The 25,532-nt window shown below is 46.8% G+C and overlaps 1 protein-coding gene across 1 annotated transcript in view; it reads right to left on the bottom strand.

The window, feature by feature from the left end:
* SLC12A8 (solute carrier family 12 member 8) overlaps positions 1 to 25,532 on the bottom strand; it is a 112,607-nt gene that overhangs the window by 35,788 nt on the left and 51,287 nt on the right. The window contains exon 6 of the mRNA XM_081138151.1: positions 11,769 to 11,882. Within this exon, the coding sequence (XP_080994277.1) occupies positions 11,769 to 11,882 (114 nt within the window). The remainder of the gene's footprint in view (positions 1 to 11,768; positions 11,883 to 25,532) is intronic.

Below are 25,532 nucleotides of genomic sequence, written 5' to 3'. Positions count from 1 at the left end.
CACATGCTTGATAAAAATAGAACAACCTGGGCTGGAAGAAACATAAAAATCAGGACACAGAAGAGAATTTTGAAGGGAACATTAATTAGTAGCTCCAGACACATCCAAGAAAATATTCTATCTATAAAGAAAGTTGCCACGAAAAACAAAAAATAATCCAAGAACAAGAAAGAACTTTTGAATATTAAAAACATGACCACTAAAATTAAAAATGTAATAAAGATCTAAAAGATACCGTTGAGTAAATATTCCAGAACTTAGAACAGAAAGATGAAGGGGTAGAAAATTTGAGCAAAGAATACAATAGAGGAGAAACCTTGGAGTTGCAACATCCAACTAATAGGAGATCCTGAAAAAGCAAACAGAGAAAACAAACAAATAAAATAACCAGATAAGTAATAGAAATAAATGTCTTCAAACTGAAGAAGACATGTCTTCAGGTTGACATGTCCTATAAAGCAGACAATACAAAGAATCAAAAAAAAAAAAAAAAAAACCCCACCAAAGAAACCCCCCCACACCTACATGCATCAGGAGAAATCCTAAATATTTTCAAAGATAAAAACTGAACACCTACAACAGAACAAAAATTAGAGTGATTGAGACTTCTCATCAGCAACACTGAATGACAGAAAACAATGGAGCACTGATTTTAAAATTCTGAGGAAAAATTAATTTGAAATTAGAATTTTAGCCAGATTAACAATTAAGTCAAAGTGAAGTTAAGCAAACAAGGGCTCAGAAAAGTTATCTCCACATACCGTTTCTGAGGAAGGTACAAAAGCATATACTCCAGCAAAATGAGGATATAAACCATAAAGGAGGAAAACATGAGATTCAGAAAACAATCGTGATAACTCAGGACTGGAGTAAACTCCCAGAATAACAGCTGTACAACAGAGAGGACAGCAGGGATTGAAGCTGAAGGATAAAGACCCCAAGAGGGATGCCTCTTGATAAAAATTAAAGTCAACACAATGGACAATACAACGAACAAACTGAATGATTTTAAGAATGTTTACTATATATTTCGGCAATAAGAAAAAAAATGGTTATTGAAACTCCAGGAAAAGTAAACAAGAAAATCAAGGTCTAAATATAAAGTAAGTGTGACATTTTAAATAACCATTGAAATTTAAGAAAAATTAACCCTTTTGGCTGATATTAGGAACATTCTCCCCTAAGTGGCACAAGGACTGCATCATCATCACAGCAAAAGGAATGGAATTCTAGCCACTACTTTGCTCTTCCATGAACAATAGCTACATAGTCACAATAGTGTACATGTGAATTGTTTTTACCTCCTAAAATTTGACCTATAGACAAAGCACACAGGACATAACTATAACTACAAAACAGAATGCAAATATTACCTAGTTTGGTGAAGTAAAAGGGAAGCTATAGCTAACCAATATTAGGAAGTGAAAAGAGGGAAGATGAGTAGAGGGAGGAGAAAGAACACTAATATTTTTGTTGTTACGCTGTGGAAAACAAAATGTAAGCCCCATGATTCTCACTCAGGACTGGCTTGAATGTTACAACCTTCAATTAGTTTAATAAGAAAAATTGAAAGAAGAACTAACCATTAAGTTTGTTAGGTAGATAAAGAAAAAGGTAGAAAATATTTATATACCAGTTACAATACATTTTAAGTTAACTCTATATTTGTTCTTGTCATCATAAAAGGGAGTTTTTAACTGTTTGCTAAGAAGAGCAAGGAAATTTCCAAAAATATTGAGCAGTTTGTCTTTGAAGCTATGAAGACTGTTGACTTGTAAGCTTAAGACAAAAATTTTTTTTTCAATAGATTTGAATGTATGTGTGTGAAACTGTTTGTTGTAAACTACAGTTTTCATGAAATTTTTGTCCACTCACCTGCTAATAGCCAACTTGTTATGGCTTCCCTGACATTGGTCTAAAATGCAAATATAAAAGGATTATACAGATTCCCTTAAACTTGGATATTCCCTTGAGATAACTAAAGTAATACATTAATCTTAAAACACAACAAAGAATCAATTTCCCACACCAACAATAAGGAGTGAAAGGATCTAGCCTAGAATTGATAAATTAAAATATAATAAAGTTATAAAGGTAACCAAAAAGAACTAAAAATTAAAATATAACTCAAAAATTGGGAATTGGATGGAGTAATATGTAAGTAAGCTAAACTCTCCTATTTCTTAGCATGGAATCAATTGATTATACCTGACTGATTAATCAAGGTACAGGTATAGGCAAATGGTTTGGTGATATACAGTTAACTCCCAAAATTCTAAAACTGATTAAAAGTGGTTGCCCCTATGGTGGGGAACTTAGAATGGTAAGGAGTGGGTGGGAGACTTGCTATATATCATAAGTACCCCTGTACTATTTTATTTTTTATCATGATCAGGACTTATTTGGATCAAAAAAGGCATGCCCAGGACGTGCCTTACTCTGATCAGCACTCCTGGGACCAGGTCCTGTTGCTGAGGCTCTGCTCAAGGGGTAGAACAATCTGGTGCCAAGGGCACCCCTGGCCAAATCTCCATGTTTACCTGACCCCTAAGCCCCACTAACTCTATCACTACCCCTTCCTGGACCTCCCCAGTCTGACCCTCTGCCAACATTCCCGCCCGTCACCACGTTGACTGGAGCCTCACCTGCCTGCCCACATTGCCTCCCACTGCAAGGCCTCACTCTGCCCCCAAGCCCTGGCAGTTCATTCAGCTCTGTGAGATTACCTCCTGCTATTTATTCTTTGCCATGTCATTCTGTACACCTTCCTTCAGATGATTTACAAAAGTTAATAAATGAAGACCTATGCAAACTCCGCCGCTGTAATATACCCTTCTGTGTAGGAAAATGATTGATTAACCCTAATTGTTTCCTGCTTCCGAACAGGTTCTGTCTTCATAACAAATGCCCTGGTCTCCTCTGCCACAGTTCCTTACACAGTCAATGACCCAACCTTTGTAGGTCCTACTCCCTGGCCTGGTGTGGAGTTCGCTTTGATCCTGGTCAGTGGGAGGAGAGGGGGACCAGCACTGACACAGGCCACCCTCAGGAATGGGCCAGATCCAGGTAGCCTAGACAGTTGGCTTTTGAGAAAAGCCAGAAAGTAAGATAGTCAGTAGCACAGACATGAAACGCCAGAGACAAGGAAATGGAGGCAACTTGTACTCCAGACAGGAAACCGTGTGGGTGACGCTTGCGAGGGTAACTGGGTGATCTGTCATACGTTAGATTGGCTGGCACGCTGCAGCTGCTGCTTCCAGAACTTTGCCCTTGTTTGACTACACGATTCTTGAGCAGATTATCTCTAGTTCTGGTGAATTATAAATGTCTTGCTTGCCAGTTAGATCTAGAAAGAATTACTTTGATTTAGTATGTTTTGCCCAGGCTCGTCAAAGATTCTCAAGTTTGCTTTCTTTCTGCTTCTGGTGCAATTTAAAAATGTTATTGCTAATGTTAGAGCTAGATTTCGGGTGGGTGTCACAGAATGGATACGGTTTCCCAGAGCATTAGTGTCCAGATGTTTTACAAACACAATATTACAGGTTTTTTTAAAAAGCTTAGCAAGGTTTTAACTGCCAGACTTACCAGTGCCTGTAATGTGCTAATTTCATTGTCCATCACTAAGAAGACAAGTATAGCACAGTGTTTCCCAAAACTTATTTTGACAATTGAACAATTAAAAATAATTAAAAAAACACTATTCATTATTAGTGTTCCATGAACCACAGTTTGGGCAACACTGTCTGTTTTGTAATTACTATTTGACCTTTACACTTTTCTCAGCAGGGTCCTTAAAATTGTTTTCAATAGCTATCTAGGTACAGATCATCTTCTCCAACCTTTTATTTCCTCGGATGAGGAAACTGAGACCCAAAGAAGAAAAGTGACTCTGCCCTAGTGTTTGAGCTAATTGCCAGCAGAACCAGCACTAATCTGCAAGTTTCCTGATCTCAAGTCGGTGTTCTTTCCACTACATCATCTAGTCTCTGCATTTCATCCTAACACCCATGCTTTTCTTGGATTTCCTTTTTTAAAACAGAGTAATTGCATGATTAATTTGGAGTCACCGCCCCCACAAGAAGGCTGAACTGATCAGTTATAACCTGCACGATTATATTTATAATCGTCACCAGTTCCAAAGCATTCTTCTGTGCCTGATCCAGGACATTTCACCTCGCAGATCTGACACTGCCAGTTCCAGGAAGCAGTTAACACTTCACCCCAAACCAGAGTTCTCCCTGTATCAGGGAGCAAGCTGTTAGCATCTGACAGGTAAACAGCTCTCTTCATATGGTTTAAGCCTTCTGACTTGGTCTTCTACCCTAGTTCGATGGCCTTTTAGCCTGTCTTGTCTCAGCTTTACCGTATAAGTAAGATGGTGTTGGGTTTACTTTACTAGTTAGGTTTATGAGGCTAAACCTCCAGCACCATCCACAGCCTCCTGGGCACGGACATTATGCCTATAGTTTGGATGGCTTGCACCAGGTAACAGGAGGCTTAGGCTTGGAGCCCTGGCTCTAATGCCTGGTCTGGCGACAGACAAGGATGGCCAGGAAAGGAACTGATCCATTGTACATCTCGGAAATAAGCTCTTGGTTAAAGTAACCAGTATAAATGTCAGGTAACCCCTTACCAACATTTGCAGATAGTGGTCATCTTTTTCTGCCTGCTCCCTTAGTCAACCAGGGCACAAAAAGCTTGCTGCCTATTATCACAATCCTACTTCTCACAGTTTTCTTTTCTTCTCTTTCTTTCTCTCTCTCTCTCTTTTTCTTTTTCTGTTCCTGAAAATGAAAATTAGTAAGGGGAAGAAAAAAGCCTAATATTTTTTCTTGGCTTTCTGGTTTCTGTTGGTAGTTCAATAAAGGACTATTTATTCCTTCTCAAGAAACTCCCAAGCTTTCTCCTGGGAGCGTTTCAATCCAAATCTGTGTCCTTAGAAACCTTTAATTTTCTCTTTCCACTTATAGCTTAATTGTTTCTCTGCTGCCTATTTTCTTTCTTTTTAAGTGCATACATTTGTTATTTTTCTTTTTAATTAAGGTAGAACATCCACCATGCACCAAATCTTATCAGTTGCCCCCCCCCCTTTTTTTTCCCAAATACTGTTTGGAGGCTGGTAGCTCTGAACCTTATCTGAAAACAGGCATAAGATTATTTACCTTTCAGGACTGTTGTAAAGTTAGAATGAACTAGCTTGGCACCTAGTAGGTGCTAAACAAATGTCCACTCAGGAAGGATGGGCTCCATTCCTCACTCAGAAATCCCTTGGCTTCCTAAGGACTCTGGGAGCCCCTCTTCACCTTGCACCTGATTTCGAAACCCCACTCCTTCTCCACATGTGGCTTATTGGTTTGTTCGTTTAGTTCTTCTTGTAGGAACCTTTAATTCCTTCTTCACTCTATTCTTGGAGGCAGAATTTGTCAGTCCTCAGCCTAACAATGCCTTAGAGATTCTGCTGAGAGAGACAGTGTCAAATAATGGACATTCAAATGCCAGGAATCAAATAGATTTGTTGTCTTCTGGGTTGGAGGCAGCTCCAGACCTCTCTTCCAGCATCCTCCCCAAAGTACGTAGGAAGCAGTGGGGTTCACCACATACTGTCTGGTCACCTTGGGGAAATAACCTCTCTGTGTCTTTGTTTCCTCATTTTCAAAATGGATTAACAGTAGAACCCATGGCAGGATCCAGGTTCTATGGGGTCTAAAACTTTTCAACAATATAGAGTTATAAATACGAAATTAGGAGCAGGGCTTTAGAAGGAGCTCACAGAAGTGAGGGACAAGGGAGCCTGCATTTCATGAGCTTCATGGTAAACCTATGTTTGCCAGAACCAGTGGGGCTGTGGCGAGGTTTAAATGAAAGACTCTAAAGCAGTCAGCATAGCGCCCGACATAGTAGCGCAGTGCCCGGCATAGTATGCTATTGCATGATTTTGATAAAATTATAAATTAATTCTATATATAAAATTACAAAAATAAACATATATAATAAATGTAAAGCTTCCTTCTTTTCTCCTGTTCCTGTTCAGAATGTAGAGGGGTGAGCCCTGTCTTCAGATGTCCTTACTTGGGTCTCTCTTCTTTAAACTGGGGACCCCATTCTGGTGCAGCAAGTTTTTCTTTTCTCACCCACAAGACACACAACTTTGGAGGAGACCTAGGGAATGCCTTGGGAGGGGAGGAATGTGGGAGGTAGGCTGAAGGCAGAGCCAGCACTGAGGCCCAGGGCTGAGGGTCCTGCATACAGCCCCCAATCCAGAGGGGCCTAGCAGAGTCCCAGAGCTTCCCAGGGTGTGCTCGTGTGTGAGCTGGGAAAGGGAATCAGGGCCAGGGAGGTCAAAGGATGTCCCAGAAATAACATGACTCTTGACCACGAAGGTGATGGGTAAAGGCTATTGGTTTCCCTGCTACATTTTTATGCTGGGTGTGGTCAACCACAAGAGGCTCTCATCCCTTCCAGGAAGAGTTTGAGATTTGGGGACAGGGGTTACATGATTTCACATACTGGTCTTATTCCCAGTAAATTTCCATTTTCTAGTTCCTCCATGTATTGTGGTCCCAGATCCCTGGAGTGGCTGCATGTATGTGTCTGTGTGTGTGTGTGTGTGTGTGTGTGTGTGTGTGTGTGTGTAGTGTAGGGGGTGTGTGTGTATGTGGGGTGTGTGTGTGTATGCGGTGTGTGTGTGTGTGTGTGTATATGTGGTGTGTGTGTGTGTAGTGTAGGGTGTGTGTGTGTGTGTTGTGTGTGTGTGTGTGAAAACCCTGTAAGGAGAGATGTTTGTTTTTCAGGGAAACTTTGGTAGTGTAGCTTGAAGAAGGAAAGTACTTTTAAAAACAAAGCAAATACACAGTCTATCCAGGGCCCCAACCCCACCCTGCAGCCACTTCCACAGGGCGTGGTGGAGCAGCGAGGACAGAAGGACAGGACAGGGTTTGGAAATCCAGAGGAGCCACCAAAACCTAGTCTTCAGCTGCTCTTCCCAGAAAGTCTCCTGCCTTTGGGATAAAATCTCTGAAGTAACCTAAACAATATGTCTCTGGCTGGAGATGGGATGCAGGGGAGGCGGGGGGGAGGGCTAAAGTGTTTGTTCTTCCAAACTCTTCTCCCCTCCCCACAGCCTAGAGGTTCTCTTGTTCCAGAAGAGGATGGCGTTGGAGGGAGCCCCAGCCATGACTCACTCAGAGCTAATCCTTGGCAAATCCATCACCATGGAAACTGCCAATCATCCATGCTTTTCATAGCTTCACCGAACATCTGCCAGGGGAAAGCCAAGTGATACAAATTGTTCACCCTGCCTACCATGTTTACACTGGGGCCCCTGGAAAACGGACAGAGAGCCAGGGGAGGCAATGCTCCGCAGCAGGACGGCGGCCCAGCTCAGCCACCAGTTAGCTGGGTGACCCTTAGCCACCCTTCATAAAGCGCTGCGTGCTCTTCCTTTACCAGGCGGTCAAAGAAAGGATCAGATCAGCGATTCTTCAGCTGGTTGGGCTGAGGGGGTAACAGGGACAGGGCAGCATATCCCCTAGGAGGGGCGGGGTGAAAGAAGCCTGTGCAGACAGTTAGGTCGGGATTAGAAGTTTATATTTGGAGTATTACAAAATAATATTTTCAGAATTTCAACCACAGAAAATAAAGCTTGACCAATACTCTTAGGTAGCAGTCTTCCTCAAAGAAAGGGCAGAGCTACTCCTCTCTGGTCCCGGGAGGCATCTCAGACTTTCCAGTGTACGTGAGGTTTTTAGTGCAATTATCAAAAACAAACGTGGAGGAAAAGGCGGGCAGTTGCTGGACAAGCTGATCTCAAATGTTAGTCCAGCTCACACTCTGGGCTACTGGGTGGCACCTTTGAATCTGAGGCTCTGCGAATTCCCTACTGAAGGGAGAAGCACTGTAGGGGAGGCTTGTCGCCCCCTGCCCTTCTCTCCCCTCTTACTAAGAGGCAGGGCTTGGACAGGCAAACAAAGGAAGCCATGGGACAGTGTGGAGAGGGCCCAGCGAGTCACATTACTGAGGCGGCTCCTGGGGGTGCCTGAGAAGAACACCCTCTGGAGTGCTGCCAGCCAAGGAGCCCAAGCCCTGCCTCAGGTGTAAGTGCTAACCTGGCATCTGCCCCAGGGGTTCTTGACTTGGCTTCAGGGCTCACAGTCAGGCCCAAGGAAACGCCCAGGTGGGAAGCCCCTTGAATGTGGGCTCCAAGTGGGTCAGGAGACAGGAGAACAGGGAGGGGGAGCTGAATATACTTTCAGATGTTAACTTCTTTTTTAAATTGCCTTTATTCTGTTTCCCCCTTTCCCTTTCTTTCTATTCAAAAGGAAGCTGCCCTGGCTGGCATTGCTCAGTGGTTAGAGAATCGGCCCGCACACCAAAGGGTCAAGGGTTCGATTCCCAGTCAAGGGCACATACCTGGGTTGCAGGTTTGATCCTTGGCGCCAGATGGGACTTGTGCTGGAGGCAACCAATCGATGTGTTTCTCTCATCGATGTCTCTCTCTCTCTTTCTCTCTCTCTTTCTCTCTCTCTGTCTCTCTCTCCCTCCCCATCTCCCTTCCACTCTCTCTGAAAATCAATGGAAAAAATATCCTTGGGTTAGAATTAACAAAATAATAATAATAAAAGGAAGTTAACCTATCAATTGACTCTTGAACAATGCCAACCCCCCATGCAGTAAAAAATCCACATATAACTTCTGACTCCCCCAAAACTTAACTACTATTAGCCTACTATTGACCAGAAGCTTTAATGGTAACATAAAAAGTCAATATTTTGTATGTCATATGTACATATACTGTCTTCTTACAAAAAAGAGAGCTAGAGAAAAGAAAATGTTATTAAGAAAATCATAAGGAAAATACATTTACAGTACTATATGCATTTATTGAAAAAAAAAAAATCTGCATATAAGTGGACCCAAAAAGTTCAAACACATGTTGTTCAAGGGTCAACTATATTTTATTGTCTTGGGGGTGCTATGTGGCAGGGAAGAAGTAGAACTTGCTTTGGGCTCTGTTTCTCAAAATCCCAGGCCCTTAGGAAATTTTAGAAGATAGAGAAACAGCAGAATGGCTGAGAAAAACAGAGTTTGCAGAGCCCAGTGCAGATAAAAAGACAGCATCCCTGCTTCAAAAATTATTAAGAATTTTATCAAGAGGAAAGCATTAAACCATTATGGGGCCCCCTGAGCTTGGGGCACAGTGTGAACGCACAGGCTCATACCCACGAAACTGGCCCTGGACAGAGTGTCTCCAGTATAAAACAGAAGGCTTCCCCTGGAGCAGGGGCCAGGGAGAGAAAAACCCACAGGATCTGGAGCAATGAGGACCTAGGGCCCACTCCCTGGCAGCAAGACCTCAGTAAGGAAGGTCTGGGAAATGCAAAGACTCTAAGCATGGGGTTGCCAGGCTTAGCAGATTTCTAGTCCCCCAAAGTGGCTCAGAAGCAGCAAAGAGCACATACCTGAAGGGATGTGCAGACTGGAAAATTGGAGGGCCTGGCTCTGTGTACAGATAATGGATAGCCAGAGCCCCCCTAACATGCCTTGGTACTTGGTAAGACCCTAAGACCCTGGAACAGAATGGCATGGCAAGACGGAGGCATGACCAGTGACTGACATCAGTTTTCAGTCATCCTGGAAGAATAAAGGCTTAGAGTCAGAAGTTGACTCTCTTCAATTCCTAAAAATGAAAGAGATACACTATTTCTGGTACACCTGGATTTGAGGACCAAGATTCTACCTGCCAGTACTGAGGTCCAGCTCCGGGCTCATGCTTATGGCCTAGCCTCAAGAGGCAACAGGTAAGCAGCTACTGCAATGATCCAGGTGAAAGATGAAGCTTGGGTGAGAGTGGTCAGGTGGTCCAGATGGATAGAGTAGGTGGTAAAGGAAGTATCATGAATTATTCCCCACTGCTGGTATGAGCAATTCACTGGCTGGAGGTGCCATTTCCTGAGATCAGGAGTGGAGGAGAAGAACCAGCTGGGGGAAAGGTGGGGTGGGTTTGGTTCTGAACATGCTGGGTTTGGGATACTCAAGAGAAGATGTCATGTGGGCAACTGAAACTATGATGTGAAGCTTAGAGAGCCTGGGCTGAAGGTACAAATTGGGGAGTCATTAGCTCTATGGGTGGTCACTGAACAATGGGCCTAGATGAGATTCCAAGGCAAACAGCAAAGAAAGGAGAGAAGGGGGCCCAGGCATAACCTAAAGAACCCCAACGCTTAATGGGCAGGCAGAGGAGGGTGCACCTATAAAGGCAAGTCAGAGGGTCAGGAGGGAGATAAAAAGGGTGGTGCGTCATAAAAAGCAAGAGAAAAGGAGGAGTAGGTAGAATGCTCCTGAGAGGTCAGGCACATAGACAAACTGAATGCCCACAAACTGAGTCATGTCAAAATGATGACTTTGAAAGGAACCACTTCACTGGAGAGAGGGTCTTGAAATTATAAAAAGAGAGAACAGAGGAGTGAACAGAAAACAGGAACATGGGATGGGGTTCAGGGCAGGGTTACAGACAAAGCTCTGTGTTTAGCTGTAAAGAAGAAAGGGGCCATTGCTAGAGGGGAAAAACTGAGGGACTGTGGAAGGGTAATTAAAGTTGTTTTTATTTTTATTTTTTTCATTTTAACAGCTTTACCGAGGAATGACTAACATAAGCTGCACATGTTCAAAGAGTAACAATCTGAAAAGTTTTGACAGGTGAATAGACCTGTAAAACCATCACTATAGTCAAGAATGTGTTTTTCATTGCCCCAAATTTTCTTGTCCACCCCTCCTGCTTCCATCACCCCCATTTCCAGGCATTCACTGGTTTGCTTTCTGCTACTATAGTTTGCAATTTCTAGAATCTTCTATAAATGGAGTTTTTACAATTGTATCTTTTTAAAAAGGCACCCTTTCTTGTCTGACTTCATTCACTCAGCATAATTATTCTGAGATTTGTCTATAGTGTTGCATGTATCAATAGTTCACGTCTTTTTATTGATGAGCAGTTTATATTGTACGGCAACACCATCGCTTATTTACCCATTCATCTGTTGATGAATATGCGAGCTGCTTCCAGTTTGGGACTCCTACCAATCAAGCCGCTTTGAACTTTCACGTACAAGTCTATGGACACGTGCTTTCATCTTCTGCAGGAGACCACCAGGAGGGGAATGGCTGGGTGTGCGTTTAATTTTTAAGAGACCACCAAACTTTTCCAAAAGCATGTGAGAATCCCAGTTTCTCCACATCCCTGCCAACACCTGGTGTAGACAGGTTTTTAAATGTTTGACATTTTAGTAGCTCCCCCTCCTCTTTCTACCCCTGTCCTATTTGGGGGAGGATAGGAGAAAAGATCAGCCACCCTCCAGGGCACCAACACAGCCTCATCAAGGGTGAAATGCGCGTCTGAGTCTGTGCCCTGGGGACAAGCCCAGTCCCCAGCAAACAGTTATTTCCTATGGATCATTTGATCAGCATATTAGTTTACTGCTTCCAGTCCAGGCCCCCAGCATGATCCTGCTCAGCCCTAAGAGAAGCTTGTCAGCTCTATTGACTTGGCCCAGAGGTGTCAATGTGTAAGCAAAGGGGTTAAGGAAGATTAAATCACGTTGGGCGCCTTCAGGGATTACGAAGGAGTAAATGTTACCTGTCAGTCAAGGCTAACATATCTCTACAGTCAGATATACATCCTAAGAGCATGTGAAGGTCAGTTATGACTCTGAGTTTTAGGAACCAAGTATTTATACCCCCAACGTGAGCATGAGAAAGAGTCCAAATTACAATACCTGTAGCTGCTGGAAAGAACACCCCAAAGACAGTGAAAAAAGACTCCCCGGGGCTGTAATCTGGCAGAGTGTTGTTGTGCAGCAGTTCCGGTGAATATCCGATAAAACCATGATCTGAAATACACACAGGGGAGCAACGTGAGCCAAGCGACAGGGTACAGCACAGGCGTCCCAGGGTTACAGTCCTCTCTTCTGGAGCGAGAGAAGGTGGGACAGAATCATCTTCCTTCCTTGACTTTTGTGTGTCTGCACCTGTAGACACAGCAATCACCTCTGGGAATGGGAGCATTTTCGGTTTCTTGCTTCTAGACTTTGGTATAGCTGAACTCTTTCAATGAGCATGTATTTGTGTTTGCTTTTAATTTACAAAATTAAGTGACCCCTCTGCTTGGAAATGTTTCCATGGATCCCCATTAGCTACAGAATGAAGTCCAAATTCCTTAGGATGAATGTCAAAGCCCTCCACAGCCTGGCAACACCTCACCATTTCTGATTCACCCTTTGCCCTTCCCTCTCCCCAGCAGTCCCACAGATACCAGGAATGCCCATCCCGGTACCCACACCTCCCAGACCCTCCTCCCACAGCTCTGAGCATCAATATCGTGCCCACTCACGTAAAGCCCATATCAAAGGTTGCTCCCTTTGGGCTTTACGTGAGCTCCCTAATCAGAATCAATTCCTCCTTCCGGGTGCAGATGGCACCATGATCAGCCATATTAGGTCTTTCCCCAACTAGACTCCTTGGGGCAAGAAGTCCAGTCTTACAAATCTCCGTCCCCTGGAGTCAAGCACTGCACCTGGGACACAGCAGATAGGTTGTGAATATGGGTCACACTGAAAAGAATCTTTCCCCCAGATCTCAGCTCAGGGCACGTCCCACATCCACACTTTCAGTGTGACTTGTTCACAGACTCCTTTACAGAGGGGACATCTCAGATCTGATTTCTTCAATGCATTTTCAACATTCTGTACATTGACTTGAATGAAATTTTTCAAGTGGCTTTAATCCTGCAGGCACTTTGCTTCTTTGTCAAAGGAAGCCAGGTTGAACAGCATCCATGGACATGCTAGGGGGCTGTGAAATTTCAAGAGACGAGTTCAGCATTCTTGGGCTCAGGAATAAGCGGGCTCTCCAGCTGCACTTCTGAAGCTCATCTCTAAGAATGAGTTGGTTTGTTCCTGTTAACTACAGTCCAAGAGAAGCCCATCCTGCCCCTTCTCCCCCCACCCCTGCAATCACGGTGGATGGGCACTGGGCCGTCACTCCATAGCCGACCCCTAGGGTGGGGTGGCAGAATCTCCTCCTGCCTGTCCTCCACCTGCCTCAGGGCTTAACCTCACCCTGAACATCCACTGGAGAAAGAGCCCCTGCTCTCCGATGAGTCCAGTGAGATCTCCAGAGCTTCCCACAGCTTCTAAGATTCATAACTTCATAGGAAAAATATTTTCCAAAAAAATAAAAAATAAAATGAAAGCACAGTGAAGCACAAGAGACCCTTGGGAGCTGGGTCGGGACTTAAAATGATTGTCGACAGCTTTCTTTTCTGAACACGGAATCTGTCCTGGGGGACATTCAATCCCAGGAACTGTGCAACATTTCTGAATGGTTTGGCATTGTCACAGCCAGTCCTCCCCACGTTAACAAAAAAGCGACAATAGCTAAGTTAACTGCAGTTTATCCGCTGGCTGACCCCGTGGCTAGCCTTTCTGAGGAGAAAACCCGTCCAGCCTGCCTTGGAACGGAGCTCAGCCAAGCTGGAAGGATGCTCAGGTCTGAAAGCACATCTGAGCGCAGGCTGAGTGCACCAGGCAGGCCAGCGTGTGGGACATAAACACTTCATCAGGCTCCGTGGGGCTCCGTCCCCTAAGGGGGCCCTGACATGGGCAGGTATTTGGTCACCAGGCCTGTAAGCCTGAAGGGTCAAAGTGATTTCAGGCCCCATAGATGAGTCACTGGGAAGCCCTTCCTCTGCCTCCATCCCACCAACACAACCACAGATGAGAGGATGAGTCACTTGGCTCCCACGGGGGGCTGGGAGGAGCCTGCCTCAGCCCCCTTCTCTCTGGGGGCAGAGGGAAATGCAGCCCTCACGCATTCACAGGCACACTCACACCGACCCTGCTGACCCAGCCTCTCCTCCAAGGCCAGTCTGAACTGCTCTCAAGGGAATAACCTTGACTTTGAAAAGAACTTTATGGACTAAGCTGCTTGACAATGCTTTATTTATTATAATGTAAAATGGGTCTAAATGTCTAACTATGGGGGCTGAAATATTTCAAACTCTTATAAAGGGTTTTTAGTAATATAGAAAACTATCCATGCTGTATATATGTTAAGTAAGAAAACTGGATACCGTTTATAGCATAAATACCCCCAAAACTTTCAATTTGTACATGGACAAGGAAAGACTAGAAGCAAACATACCAAACGCAATTAGGGGCAGTTTCTTTGTCTTTCCTTTTATGTTTACGCGTTTTCCACATTGTCTTTAATGAGCATAATCAACTTGCCATCAAAATATAATATCTTTTAGAAAAACAAACAAAACATCCCATAATTGAAAGCTCACTTTCTCCAGACAGTTTATCTATAAACAAATATCTTTTTTTTTCCATCTCTACTCCCCCTGCTTCTCAAAGTGATTTCAGTGGTTTATGAGAAAAACATAAGTAAAACAGGGTGAATAAAGTAAGGATCAAAAAAAGGAAAAACAAAAACAAAACGAGCGAGTGAGAGAGAGAAAGCACACCCCAGCCCCCAGCCACATCTGCAGAACACAGCCTGAGGTCTCTGAACCGGGCTCTGAGGTCAGATCCTGCCCTCATCTCCCTCAAACCAGAATTCAAGGCCAGAGAGCATTTTATGACTTTCTGACCAAGTTCACTCAAGCAGGGACAGACCCCATGGCCTGCCATTCACATGCGCCACTTTCCAATGGATGAGAAGGGGCCCCAGAGGCTTACATGGCGGACTTGCCTTATTTCCTAGGCCCTTGTGATTTCTACCCCACAACCTCTGTACCACACCTCAGGTCCCCAGTCCTGAGCCAGCCCCCACATAGGCTTGAGCTGACCGGCCCTCACACCACCTCCTGGGACCCCAGTCTCTCTCCCACACTCTGAGCTGGGTGGTCCACCTGGGCCTTGAGCTTATGCAGAGCGGGCACCGGGGCAGGCACTGATGTCTCTGCCTGGCTTGCAGTTGCTGGCTGAGGCTTGGGGTATGGTTAGCTGGCCTGAGCAGACACCTGCTGCCATGATCTCTTTTTGTTGTTGTTGTTGTTGTTAACCCTCACCCAAAGATATTCCTTCCACTGATTTTTAGAGAGAGTGAAAGGGGAGATTTTTTTTAGAGGAGGAAAAGGGGGTGGGGGAAGAGAGAGAGAGAGAGGGAGAGAGAGGGAGAGATGTGAGAGACACACATTGATTGGCTGCCTCTTGTGCATGCCCCAACCAGGGTAGGGGGTCGAACCTGCAACCCAGGTATGTGCCCTTAACCAGAAATCAAACCCATGACCCTTTGGTCCAAGGGCCAATGCTCCAACCATTGAGCCACACTGGCCAGGGCCATGACCTCTTACACTGGAGTCCTGAGAATAATGATGAGTAGCCGCTCACTGAGCACCTCGAACATGCCAGCCACTGGGTATTAAGCTCTCTACAAAGTCATCATTGATCTTCGCAACTACCCTGCAAGCTCCGAGGTGAGGAAACCAGGCTCAGGGAGGTGCAGAATCTTGTCCAAGGTCATGCAGCCAGACCTGCCTGTGTTACAGCCGCTGCATCTGCTCCAGGAGGCCCTGAGCCGGCCCTGGCACTGCCCTTCCTCACAGAGAGATGTGAGCAGCACAGGTTTCCATCAGCCTCTTGAGATACTCCCCCGAGATTACAGCATCCGGCTCTCCATCTGCGGGGCAGATGGGGGGCCCACCTGGGGAACGGCACCAGCTGAGGGGTGTGCGTAGCTGGGGCTTGCACAGCTGGCAGGAGGCAGAGCCCAGCCTGGACTCCAGGTCTGCCTGAATTCAGTTTTCCATCAACCATACCATTTCTTTGTGATTCATCCCAGAGTTGTTTCTCCAGGTTTTCTAAAAATTGTTCCTTTGCCTTTCAGCTCCTCTTCCGGTAAAACAGGGGAGTTGGGCTGGGGTCCTCTCAGCAACTACCAAATCTGAAAGGCCTGGGATGCCCAGTGCCAGAAACTGCTGTGTATGAATGTATATGGCTTTGACCTGACCAGCTATTTCTATAGCCACAGAAAAAAATACTTTGGTTCCATTTGAGCTATGTGCTTTCAGAAAGAACAAATCACAACAAAACTCAGGCAAGAGCTGGCAAAGGGAGGACACTTGGGGGTCTGTCTGCAGAAAGGCTGGGCCTTTCCCCTCAGAATTCGTGTAACACAGCTTCTTGGGATGCCATCACTGAACTGTGGCTCTTCAGGTCCACTGTCTGCTCAGAGGGGTGCTCATGGGATCCCACCTTGCCTTGGCCAAAGATGGTCAGCCTTGGTCACAAGCAGTGACAAAGCACAGGTCCCTCAGTGCTGGGCTGGGCCCCAAACCCTCTGGTAAGGTGGCTGCTAGGAAGCTCTCCGTGGCACCTGTGGTTCCCCCACCCCTGCGGTCCCTGCCTCTGGGGTCTGCTGAAATTAGAAGAGACAGTCCGGAAGTCATCGGCCCCCACATGTGGATGTCAGATTGCGACCACTGACTAATTTAGAAATCAAGATTTCTAAAAATGACTGGCACTCCAGCCGCCACCCCGCTGTGAGCTGCGGGCTCCAGGAGGGGAGGGGGGCTTCCGGCACTGGCTTTCTTCTTGGCTCCCATCCCCAACCCCTTGACCAGCAAGATAGCCCTTTCCTGGGAATGGACAATAAAAGAGGCTGGTCCAACCAGGAATAGAAAGAGTGGAGGAAGGGCCAGAGAAAGAGGAAGGCAGGGAGGGGCCCACCGCCCAGACCCAAAGGGCAGGCTGGGCCTGGGAGATCACAGGAAGAGCAACTCCACAAGGGAAAGGAAAGGAGAGGCTGAGGTTCTGGGAAGGGACACACATCCCAGACAACACCTCGGGTGGGGGAGGGGAGGGGCTCTGGCAGGGCAAGAGAAGGCCACCAAGAGCAAGTTGAGGATCCCAAAGGAAGAGGAAGTACAGTAGGTGTGCCCTGAGGAAAACACACAATGGGTGCCTTTTCCAAAGCTCAAGCATTATGCTGTAGACACAACTCCTCCTAAGGCCCAACTCCATGGTGGAGCTGGACTGGAACCCAGGAGGGACTGCCCAGCGTCCTTTATACCTGGACTGCTCTGGGGCATGGCCTCATGAGGGCAGAGGTCTGCATCTTGGGGGAAGGGGCAATGAGTCTGCAATGACAGCCTGACAAAGAGAGGTCAGTGAAGGAGAAAGGGAGTGTCCAGGGTCCCATCCTGCCACTGAGTGCCCACAGAGCTCCTGCCCAAGCAGCCCCCACACGCACATGCACTTATGTAGATACCACCCCACCCCAGATGGTCTGAGGTGGATGGAGAAGGGCAGCTAACCCAGCATGCCCCCGGCACCGGGGCTGGTCTCTGGGGTTTCTCCTCCTCTGGGCTTTGGTATTAGCTCCTGGAAGCTGCGGGGAGTGAGGCAGCCACAGGTCAGAGGAGGAAGGATGCATCCAAATGTGTAGGTTTGGGAGGAGTCCCAGCTATTCTCCTCCTTTGTGTGGGGAATGAGGGCCCCAAAGATCTCTGGGGAGGGAGGGGGGAACTATGACAAGACCAAGAGTCAGGACACCTGGGTTCCGCCTGGATTCCCCCAGCAGACTCACTGTGGGACTGTAGGTGAGCACTTCCCCCTGTGAAATGCAAATTCTGCCCCTCAGTCTGGAATGGGCCCAAGATCCTGCATTCCTAATGAGCACCCAGGTGACGGAGAGCAGCAGGAGAGTAGCGTACTAGCTGGTTTTTCATAACCCTGCTCATCCTGAAAGTTGCCAAACCAGAAGCCCATTCTCAACAATCAGGATACACCGTCCAAACACACTACTGATTTCCAATGGCAGATGTAAAATCCCAAATTAGCTCCAGACATGTCAGCGCCACCCTCTACCTCCTGGACACTCCTTCCCTTTCTCTGTGGCTATTGATACACCACACACTCCAGAACTACCACATTTTAACATGCTAATGAATCAAAGCAATCATGCATGACAAGTACTGGCATAACATCTTCCATTATTTCAGTGTCACGAGTGCTCTCCATCAGGGCAGATAGGAACACTTCATGATCTAATTCACTGGCCCATTTCTACAACTGGGGAAAATGCAGTTAGTTCAGAAATGGAAGTCAGCTGCTCGAAAGGCATGGAGAACTGCAAATGGAACAGTAAACCTCGCTTAGGGCTGAGCTGGAGTCCACACAGTACCAAGTCATCACGGGCTGGCCTTTCTTTGAAATGGGTCATAACAATCCTGGTCCACTTAGATGCTCCATAAAAATTTTAAAGTTGAACTCAACTGGGCTGTATTGATTTGGACTGTATTGATTATGGAAGATGGAAGAGGAGATCCGATAGTTTTTGAAGAGGCCCCCAAGGCACCCACCCACAGTACAGCTTTTCTTCCCCACAGGAGCTCTGGGCAGTGAGCTGGGAGCCTTCCCCTGACCACAGCCTCCTCTCTGGCTTCAGCCCTAGTGAGCTTGGTCCTCCAAAGAGGGGGATGGGGAGAGGATGTGAGCAGGGTTTCCAGCTCCCAGGCCCCCACCCAGAGAGAAAATACACAGAGGGAGGGCTGGGCATTCCAGCAGTGGCCAGAAGGGAAGTCAGAAGTGGGGCTGGGCCTGCCCAGAGGGCACAGGGAGGAGCAGCCTGGAGCCTCCAGGCCCCTGGGGAAGGCCTCCACCCTTCGGGATAACTGGCTGGCTGGCGGGAGCAGCAGGAAAAGCCTAGAGCTGGGCAACTCAGGGGATAAAGGGCCCCGGTTGGGGTGATCTCAGGGCAGCCCCCTTGGGAGGGGGTGGCTGATAGTTCCAGTAAGGAGAGTGGCTCCTGCCAACCCCCACAATCGAGGACAGGACAGGCAGTCCTGGGGTTCCTTCTGAGCAAAGGATTCCTCACTTGTTGAGAAAGGATGGACCTTTTCCTGACAAAGATTTCTAATATCCAAGGAATTGTTCCATCTGCTGACATGTGCTCTACTTTAAATGCTTAATGACCTTTTCCTATAATGGCCTGGGGGTCAGAGAGTTGAGGTGAGAAGAGATTTTTGCCTGGAGAGGCCTACAGAAGAAAGAACTGTCAGGTGCCCCAGAAGGTTAGGGCACTCAGGGCTCACCTGGGGGCAGGAAACAAGGAAGTATCTTGGGATAATAATAGTGATGACCACATATGCTGAGCAAGGGTTTGTGCCAGCACCATTCCCAGAGCTCTGTGTAGACTAGCTCATCACAACCCGATGAAGTAGGTGCATTTTTCAGGTAAGAAAATTGAAGCATAGACAGGATTCAACCATTGGCTCCCACACTGGGGTCAGTGCTCTCCCAAGGGTGCAAGGAGTGTGGGAGGGGAGTCAGGAGCTGAGCTGGTCAGCGTGGGGCCCTACCAAGGGGACTGCAGAGGCCCCCCACCCTGCCCCAGCCTGTAGAGCCCCCGCTGGTTGCCCAAAGCAGCTCTGAGCTCAAAGGAACCCTGAGAAAGGAAAATCTGGCCTTCTTATCTCCTAGGGGAAAGGAATGCACTCTCCAGCCAGGATAAGTGACTGTTTTGACAGGAAGTCTCCACCCTGGCTGTGGGTTCCTCCCAGCCACCACTTACTCCTTCTGGCTGTCCCTACCTCTGGTGTTCTAATTCCCATCCTGCTCAAACCCCACATTCCCACATCCCAAAATAATCCTAGCCCACTGGTGGTCCCCCTGCAACAGCTCTGGCCTCCAGAGGTAGTCAAGAGTTCTGACCTGTGAGCCACTCTCCAGCCCCACTCTTGCCTGGACACCCTCTCCAGGCAGCTGGGAAGGGGGTGGATGGTCAAGGGGCCCTCCTGCCAAGAAACATGCTGAAAATATTCAAACTCCCAGACCCCCCAGTTTTGCAGCCATGGGCAGCTCTCCCCTACCCCAAGTCCTAGCCAAGAAAGAAATGGGGCAGATGCTCTCTTAGAATCCTGTGGCAGAAGATTTGGTATCAAAGGACATTAGAATGTTAGACCACAGAGGGAGGGGGCTGCCAGGGTGCACTGCTCCCACTCAAGACCCTCTGGCTCTGAGAGGGGGAACAGGACACAGTTTGTTCCAGCATGCTCCTTTCCAGGGGGCTCCTCTGCCTTTGTGGTCCTTTGAAAGCCTTTCTGAAGGGTACTTAAAGAGAGAAAGTATCCTTGTGTCAACTCCCCATCATTAGGATCTCCTCAAAGTCAGGGACAAGTTCCCTCCTCCCTCTGGATCCTCTCCTCATCTCCAGATGGATGCAATCACTGGGGGTGCTCAATGGGTAGGGGAACCATACATCCTACCTGGGAGAGTCCCCAAGCACACCTGTTGTCTGGAGTATTTGTCAGTAGAGCCAGGAAAGTTTTCTGATGGCCCACTGACCAGGGAGTGTAGAGAGAAGAGCAAAGGGAAGGAAGAAAGGGTGACATTCCTCTAGGCTGGACTTGGCTGATGTGGCCCAGGGACATACCTTGTTATGTGAAGCATGGTCTTGGAAGAAAGCCTGCGCATCACCTGAGAGCTTGTTAGAAATGAGAATCTCAGCTCTCTCCTCTCCCATCCCCACCACCGCTGCCCCTACCTGAAGAATTGGAATCTTCATTTTAACAACATCCCAAGATTGTAGGCTTGAGAAGTACTGTCATGGAGCATAGCCCAGGGGCCTCCATGGAGCTATTTTTCCAGGATAAACAACTATAATGATAACTACTTGTTGAGCACCCACATGTGCCAGCTATGACACTAGCCTTCTTACCTATAACATCTTAGTTATGCTTTGACAACCCCATGAGGTAGGCATTATTACCTAATTTGCAGAAATGAAGAGAGCATTCAGAAAGGCTAACAAAATTGACCAAGTCCAAGTGATAAATTATAGCTGAGCCACGGTTCTGACAACTGTAATAAATAAGATGCAGTATTTCTAACTGGGCCACCAGTTACAGCCACTTGTCCATTCTCTGCAGGGCCAAGAGGGCAAATGCAGCCTCCACGGAGGTGTGCCAGGGGCTGGCTCTGCCCCCTGTTGTCCTGGGCAGAGGGTGCCTGTGTGCTGGGGTTGGGCTAAGCCTGTGGCAGAACATGTCCCTGAAGATGAACTTTGGTGGCCCAGCCCCAGCAAGTATTAGGGTCTGGGACTGGAGTGACAGGTACGTAGGATGGTGAACAGGTCTTCTCCTGCAGGTTCAGGAACTTCTAGTCCTAACCCCATCTGGGCCCTGGGGTGAGGGGAAAAGGGAGAAGAGGAAGGGGAGGCCCATGCCAGACCTCACTGTATAACTTTCAAGTGTATGATTTGGGGCTTCATCTACTACGCGCCCCCAGGAGGCAGCGCTCTCCTGCTGACTGCACCCATGGTAACTGCCATATTCCCTGTCACCCAGCATCCTCGGATTGTCCATCTGGTTCTCTGGTCTCTAGATGGCTGCCTCATATGTGAGTGATTTGAGGGCACATCTCCCTTTGTGTCCCTCACAGACCTACTACAATACCTCTCAAGCCAATAGGTACCTCCAAAATGCTTGAGCCAGAAAGTGCCGTCATTTGCCACATGGAGGGCATTCTGCTCACTCCCCCCAGCCAGAGAGGAGAACAAAGGAGGGCAAGGAGCTGGGGCACAGGTGGCTACGCTAGCCCATCCCTCAGGGTGTCACCCTCTGTGTCCCTGGAACTCCCAGCTGCTGAGGGCTGAGGCAGGCGAGGCCCAGCAGTGTGAAAGGGCCCTCCCAAGCCAGTGACTTCATACTTCAGGCATCCATCCCCTGAACACTGGCCAGGGAGCCCAGAGGCCAAACACCCTCCTGCTCACAAAGCTGGAGTGGACACAGGGGTAGAGCTGGGCAGTGTCAGCTCTTGCTTCCTTCTGCAGCCTTGACCAGGTCCCCACAGCCTCTTCAGCCTAATGGCTCCTCTCTCTGCTTTCCATAGCCAAAGCTAGCAAATAAAATAATTCAATGGAGATAGCAGGAGGGCCTTGGAGCCGGGGCAGGGGATTCTGGCCACTCTTTCTTCATCAGAAACAGAGGAAGGCCTGAGGCTGCCTGCTCCCGCCCTCCGGCAGCCAGGCAGGAGAGAGGTCCCCTGTCCACAGAAAACCTTCTATCAAGGGCCAAGTCCAAAAAGCCAGGAGTTCAGGGTTCCCAAGGTATTGTTTTCTCCCTCTCTCAGAGAAATATTCAATGGTCGACTCATCTAATTTTAAAAACAAGAAACACCAACATAAGATGTTATCCCATAGGTACAACAAATACAACAGTGATTTGCTTTCTACTAAGGTCAGCAAGGGAGAGGACGAGAGAGGAGATGAATAGTCAGGAGGGGCAGCAGCATGGCGGGATGGGGGCAGGGAGTTCAAAAACAGGGAAAAAGATCAGGGAGGAAAAACAGAGACAGACACACCTGAAGGAAGAACAGGTGGGGCAGGAAGGAAAGAGGGGAGAAGCCAGATGCCTTTTGAGGCACGCTGGAGATCTCAATCTGCAGTTGGCTCAGTTTGCAAACATTCAGAAATCCTTACCAGGACATGAGTCCGTGTTTTCAATCCTTCACCATCCTAACCTTTAAAAATCCCTCTGTTCAAATCCATAATCTTTCCTTGCTCGGGGTCAAATGTGCCTTTGAGAATCTGGCCATTCTGGACCCTCTCCTAGAAAATATACCTATTCACATAAATTTTTGCATGCAATTTCAGGAGCTCATGAACCCTAAATTAAAAATTACTTATTCTAGAAGCTCCACTCTGATGGGGAGACCCATTATGGCAAAGCAAAAACACCCCAACTGCCAGATGAAACTAAGACAAGGGTGGGATGAGTTGGGTCTTACGTATATTCAAGCCATCATATCATCGGCTTCACTGATAGGACTTTTGGGCCTCAATACCCTTCCCTAGTTACTACTCCAATGGTGGTACTAAAAGCAAAGCTGGTTATGCTATACAGGCTACTCAAAGAACCATTCCAGCTGCGTGTCTGGATGGTTCCTATGCAGTAAAAGGTCTGCCTTTGACCCAGTGTCTGGGCTGTCCTTGAAATTAACCCTTTACAGATCAATGGGATTATTAATCACATATATGCAGCAGTTCCCAAATCTCAATGTGCATGGGAATGACCAGTGCTGCTTTAAAGTTCAAATTACTAGTCCGAAATTTGAGAGTCTGATTCAGATTGTTTTTCTAACGAGCTTCCAGGTGATTCTGACGCAGGCAGTCCCTAAACCAAACTCCGAGATACACTGCGCTCACAGAACATTGCAGGCCTGGGGGGCTGAGCTTCTGGCCCAGCGGATCAGCGGACCCCCTCTCATTGTGGCATCCTCCTATATACCTGGAGCAGGGCCGGGCACATACACGCCGCTACTCTGTGACTGGGTTTGGACCACTACATCAGGAAGGCTACCTAAAAAAAAAGGTGTAGTGCCAGGCGAAACCCTCCAAGGGCCTTTAAGGCAAAGTGGTTCCCAGATCTGGTGGCTCATAGAGAATCACCTGGAGAACTTCCTACATTTAAATTCCCAGACCTCAGGCCATTAGGGAATATGTACATACCTGACCTGTGATGCCTGTTCTTGTGTCAGAACCACGGGGAGAACTCTTTTGTTTACGGTACCTACAGGCTCAAGGGTATTTTGATAAGACAACAGACGATTACTGTAAGAAATACTTTGAAAACCTAAAATGTCCTTAAAATTCTCCAGCAAAACACAGTGAACATTACCAGAGTTTTCTTCTTTTCTCATTTTCCCTTCCTCCTCCTGCTTGGTTTTTTGTAGAAACTAACTGGGAAAGGTGGGCCGCACTGGAATGCCCTGAATGGGTTCCAGATGGTAAGGACTTGGCCTCTTGGCCTGCCTGCCCCTCCCTTTACCCGGGAGTACTATGCAAATATTAGCATTTGCTTGCTGGCTGTGCAGTGACCTGAAAGTGGTTGGGAGGCACTAGGTCAGGTACAAAAGAAACTCATGGAAGAGATTTCGGAAGTATTTTCTGATATTCTGCACGGTGAAATTTCCACACGAAAAGCAAACCACAATGGGCCCCAACCGATCCTCTCTGGGCTTGGCATCTGACTGGGGAAGGGGTGGGGGGCATCAGGCGAAAGGCTGAAAAGGCAGCCTCACTTCAGGCGGCTCAGGGAAACCTGGACACAGATGGCAGCTTCTCCCCCACAGAGGGAACGTGTACGCTGATGAGACATTTGCCTAGACTCCCCCAAGGGGCAAAACACTCTTATTTATTGTACTTCCTCAATTTGAGTATAATTTTTTTTTTTTTTTACATTTTTATTTCCTGAAACTTGGCCGTCTCACAATCAATGTAATGGTTTTTTTCCACCCAAAAATGTTGTGTGTCTTAAAATTGATAGTGTATTAGAATTGAGGAAACGAGGTTTATGCCCTCATATAATGTGGAAACAATCTGTGAGGGAAGTGCTGTTATTTTCCAGATGAGGACGCTGAAGCACAGACAGGTGATCTGCCCCAGGTCCCGGGTGAGGGAGTGAGGGGCCAGGCCGGAGTGCAGTCTTCCTGCGCCTCCCCCAGCTCCCCACCAGCACCTTGTTCACAGGGTAGGAACCGGGGAGAGAGGAGCGACTGCCAGAAGTGCTCTGAAAAATGGCTTCCACCCAAGACATTGTAGCAAAATGTAATTTTCCTCTGACTTCACATAGAAATTTGAGAAAAAATAGAAACCTATATAGGCTATGTATGGTTTCTATGATTAGTTTGTTTCTATGGCCTTCTCTGTGCTTCGCTGTACTCATCTGGAAAATGGACAATAACAGCACTTGCCTCACAGATGGCTTCAAGATTATATGAGGCGATAAACCTCGTTTCCTGGATTCTAAGACACTATCAACTTTAAGACACACAACATTTTCAGGTGGAAAAAAACCATTACATTGACTGTGAGACAGCCAAGTTTCAGGAAATTAAAATGTATAAAAAAAATTTTTTTCAAATTGATTAATTTGTTTTAGGCCATAACTAAAAGTGTCCTTATGCCTTTAGGAATTTAAGCATGTGCCATACATAACAACTTAGACAATGACCACATTGGGCATGTTTAAGTTTAAAACAGTGTTCATTTGGATAGTAATTACAGATTTACTATTTCAGTTTATTATTTTATTTACTTTTGAATATTTTTGTTTTCTAGCAATCGGGATTATAAAGTGTTATACCTTTTCAAAATCTAGCATTTTGGTTTCAAAATAATAAAACCAAAAAGTTATTCTCTATAAGATTCCGTGAGTTTTTTTCTGAAAAGCAGCCTGGGGGTGGGGGTGAAAAGACCTCCCCCCACACACATATACACACACACAAACTCAAAGGAAAAATAGTCGCTATTGACATATAATATTGTTTCTAATCCTTAAATGCCCTTCTAGGGAGGCATTTATTTGCATTTTGCAGATGAACAAACTTGAGGGTTTCAGTGACCTGCCTACAGTCACACAGCCAGTAAGGAGCCTGTGTTTTGGTAGCGCTAACGAAAAAGCACATACTTTGTGGAGACAGACTCATGGATAAGAGAACAGACTGAAAGCTGTCAGAGGGGAGGGGCGTGGGGGG

This window comes from Miniopterus schreibersii, assembly GCF_964146895.1.
Source record: "Miniopterus schreibersii genome assembly, chromosome: 5".
Lineage (NCBI taxonomy): Eukaryota > Metazoa > Chordata > Mammalia > Chiroptera > Miniopteridae > Miniopterus > Miniopterus schreibersii.
Note: the sequence above shows the minus strand (reverse complement) of the source record. Positions and strands in the feature narration are given on the sequence as shown.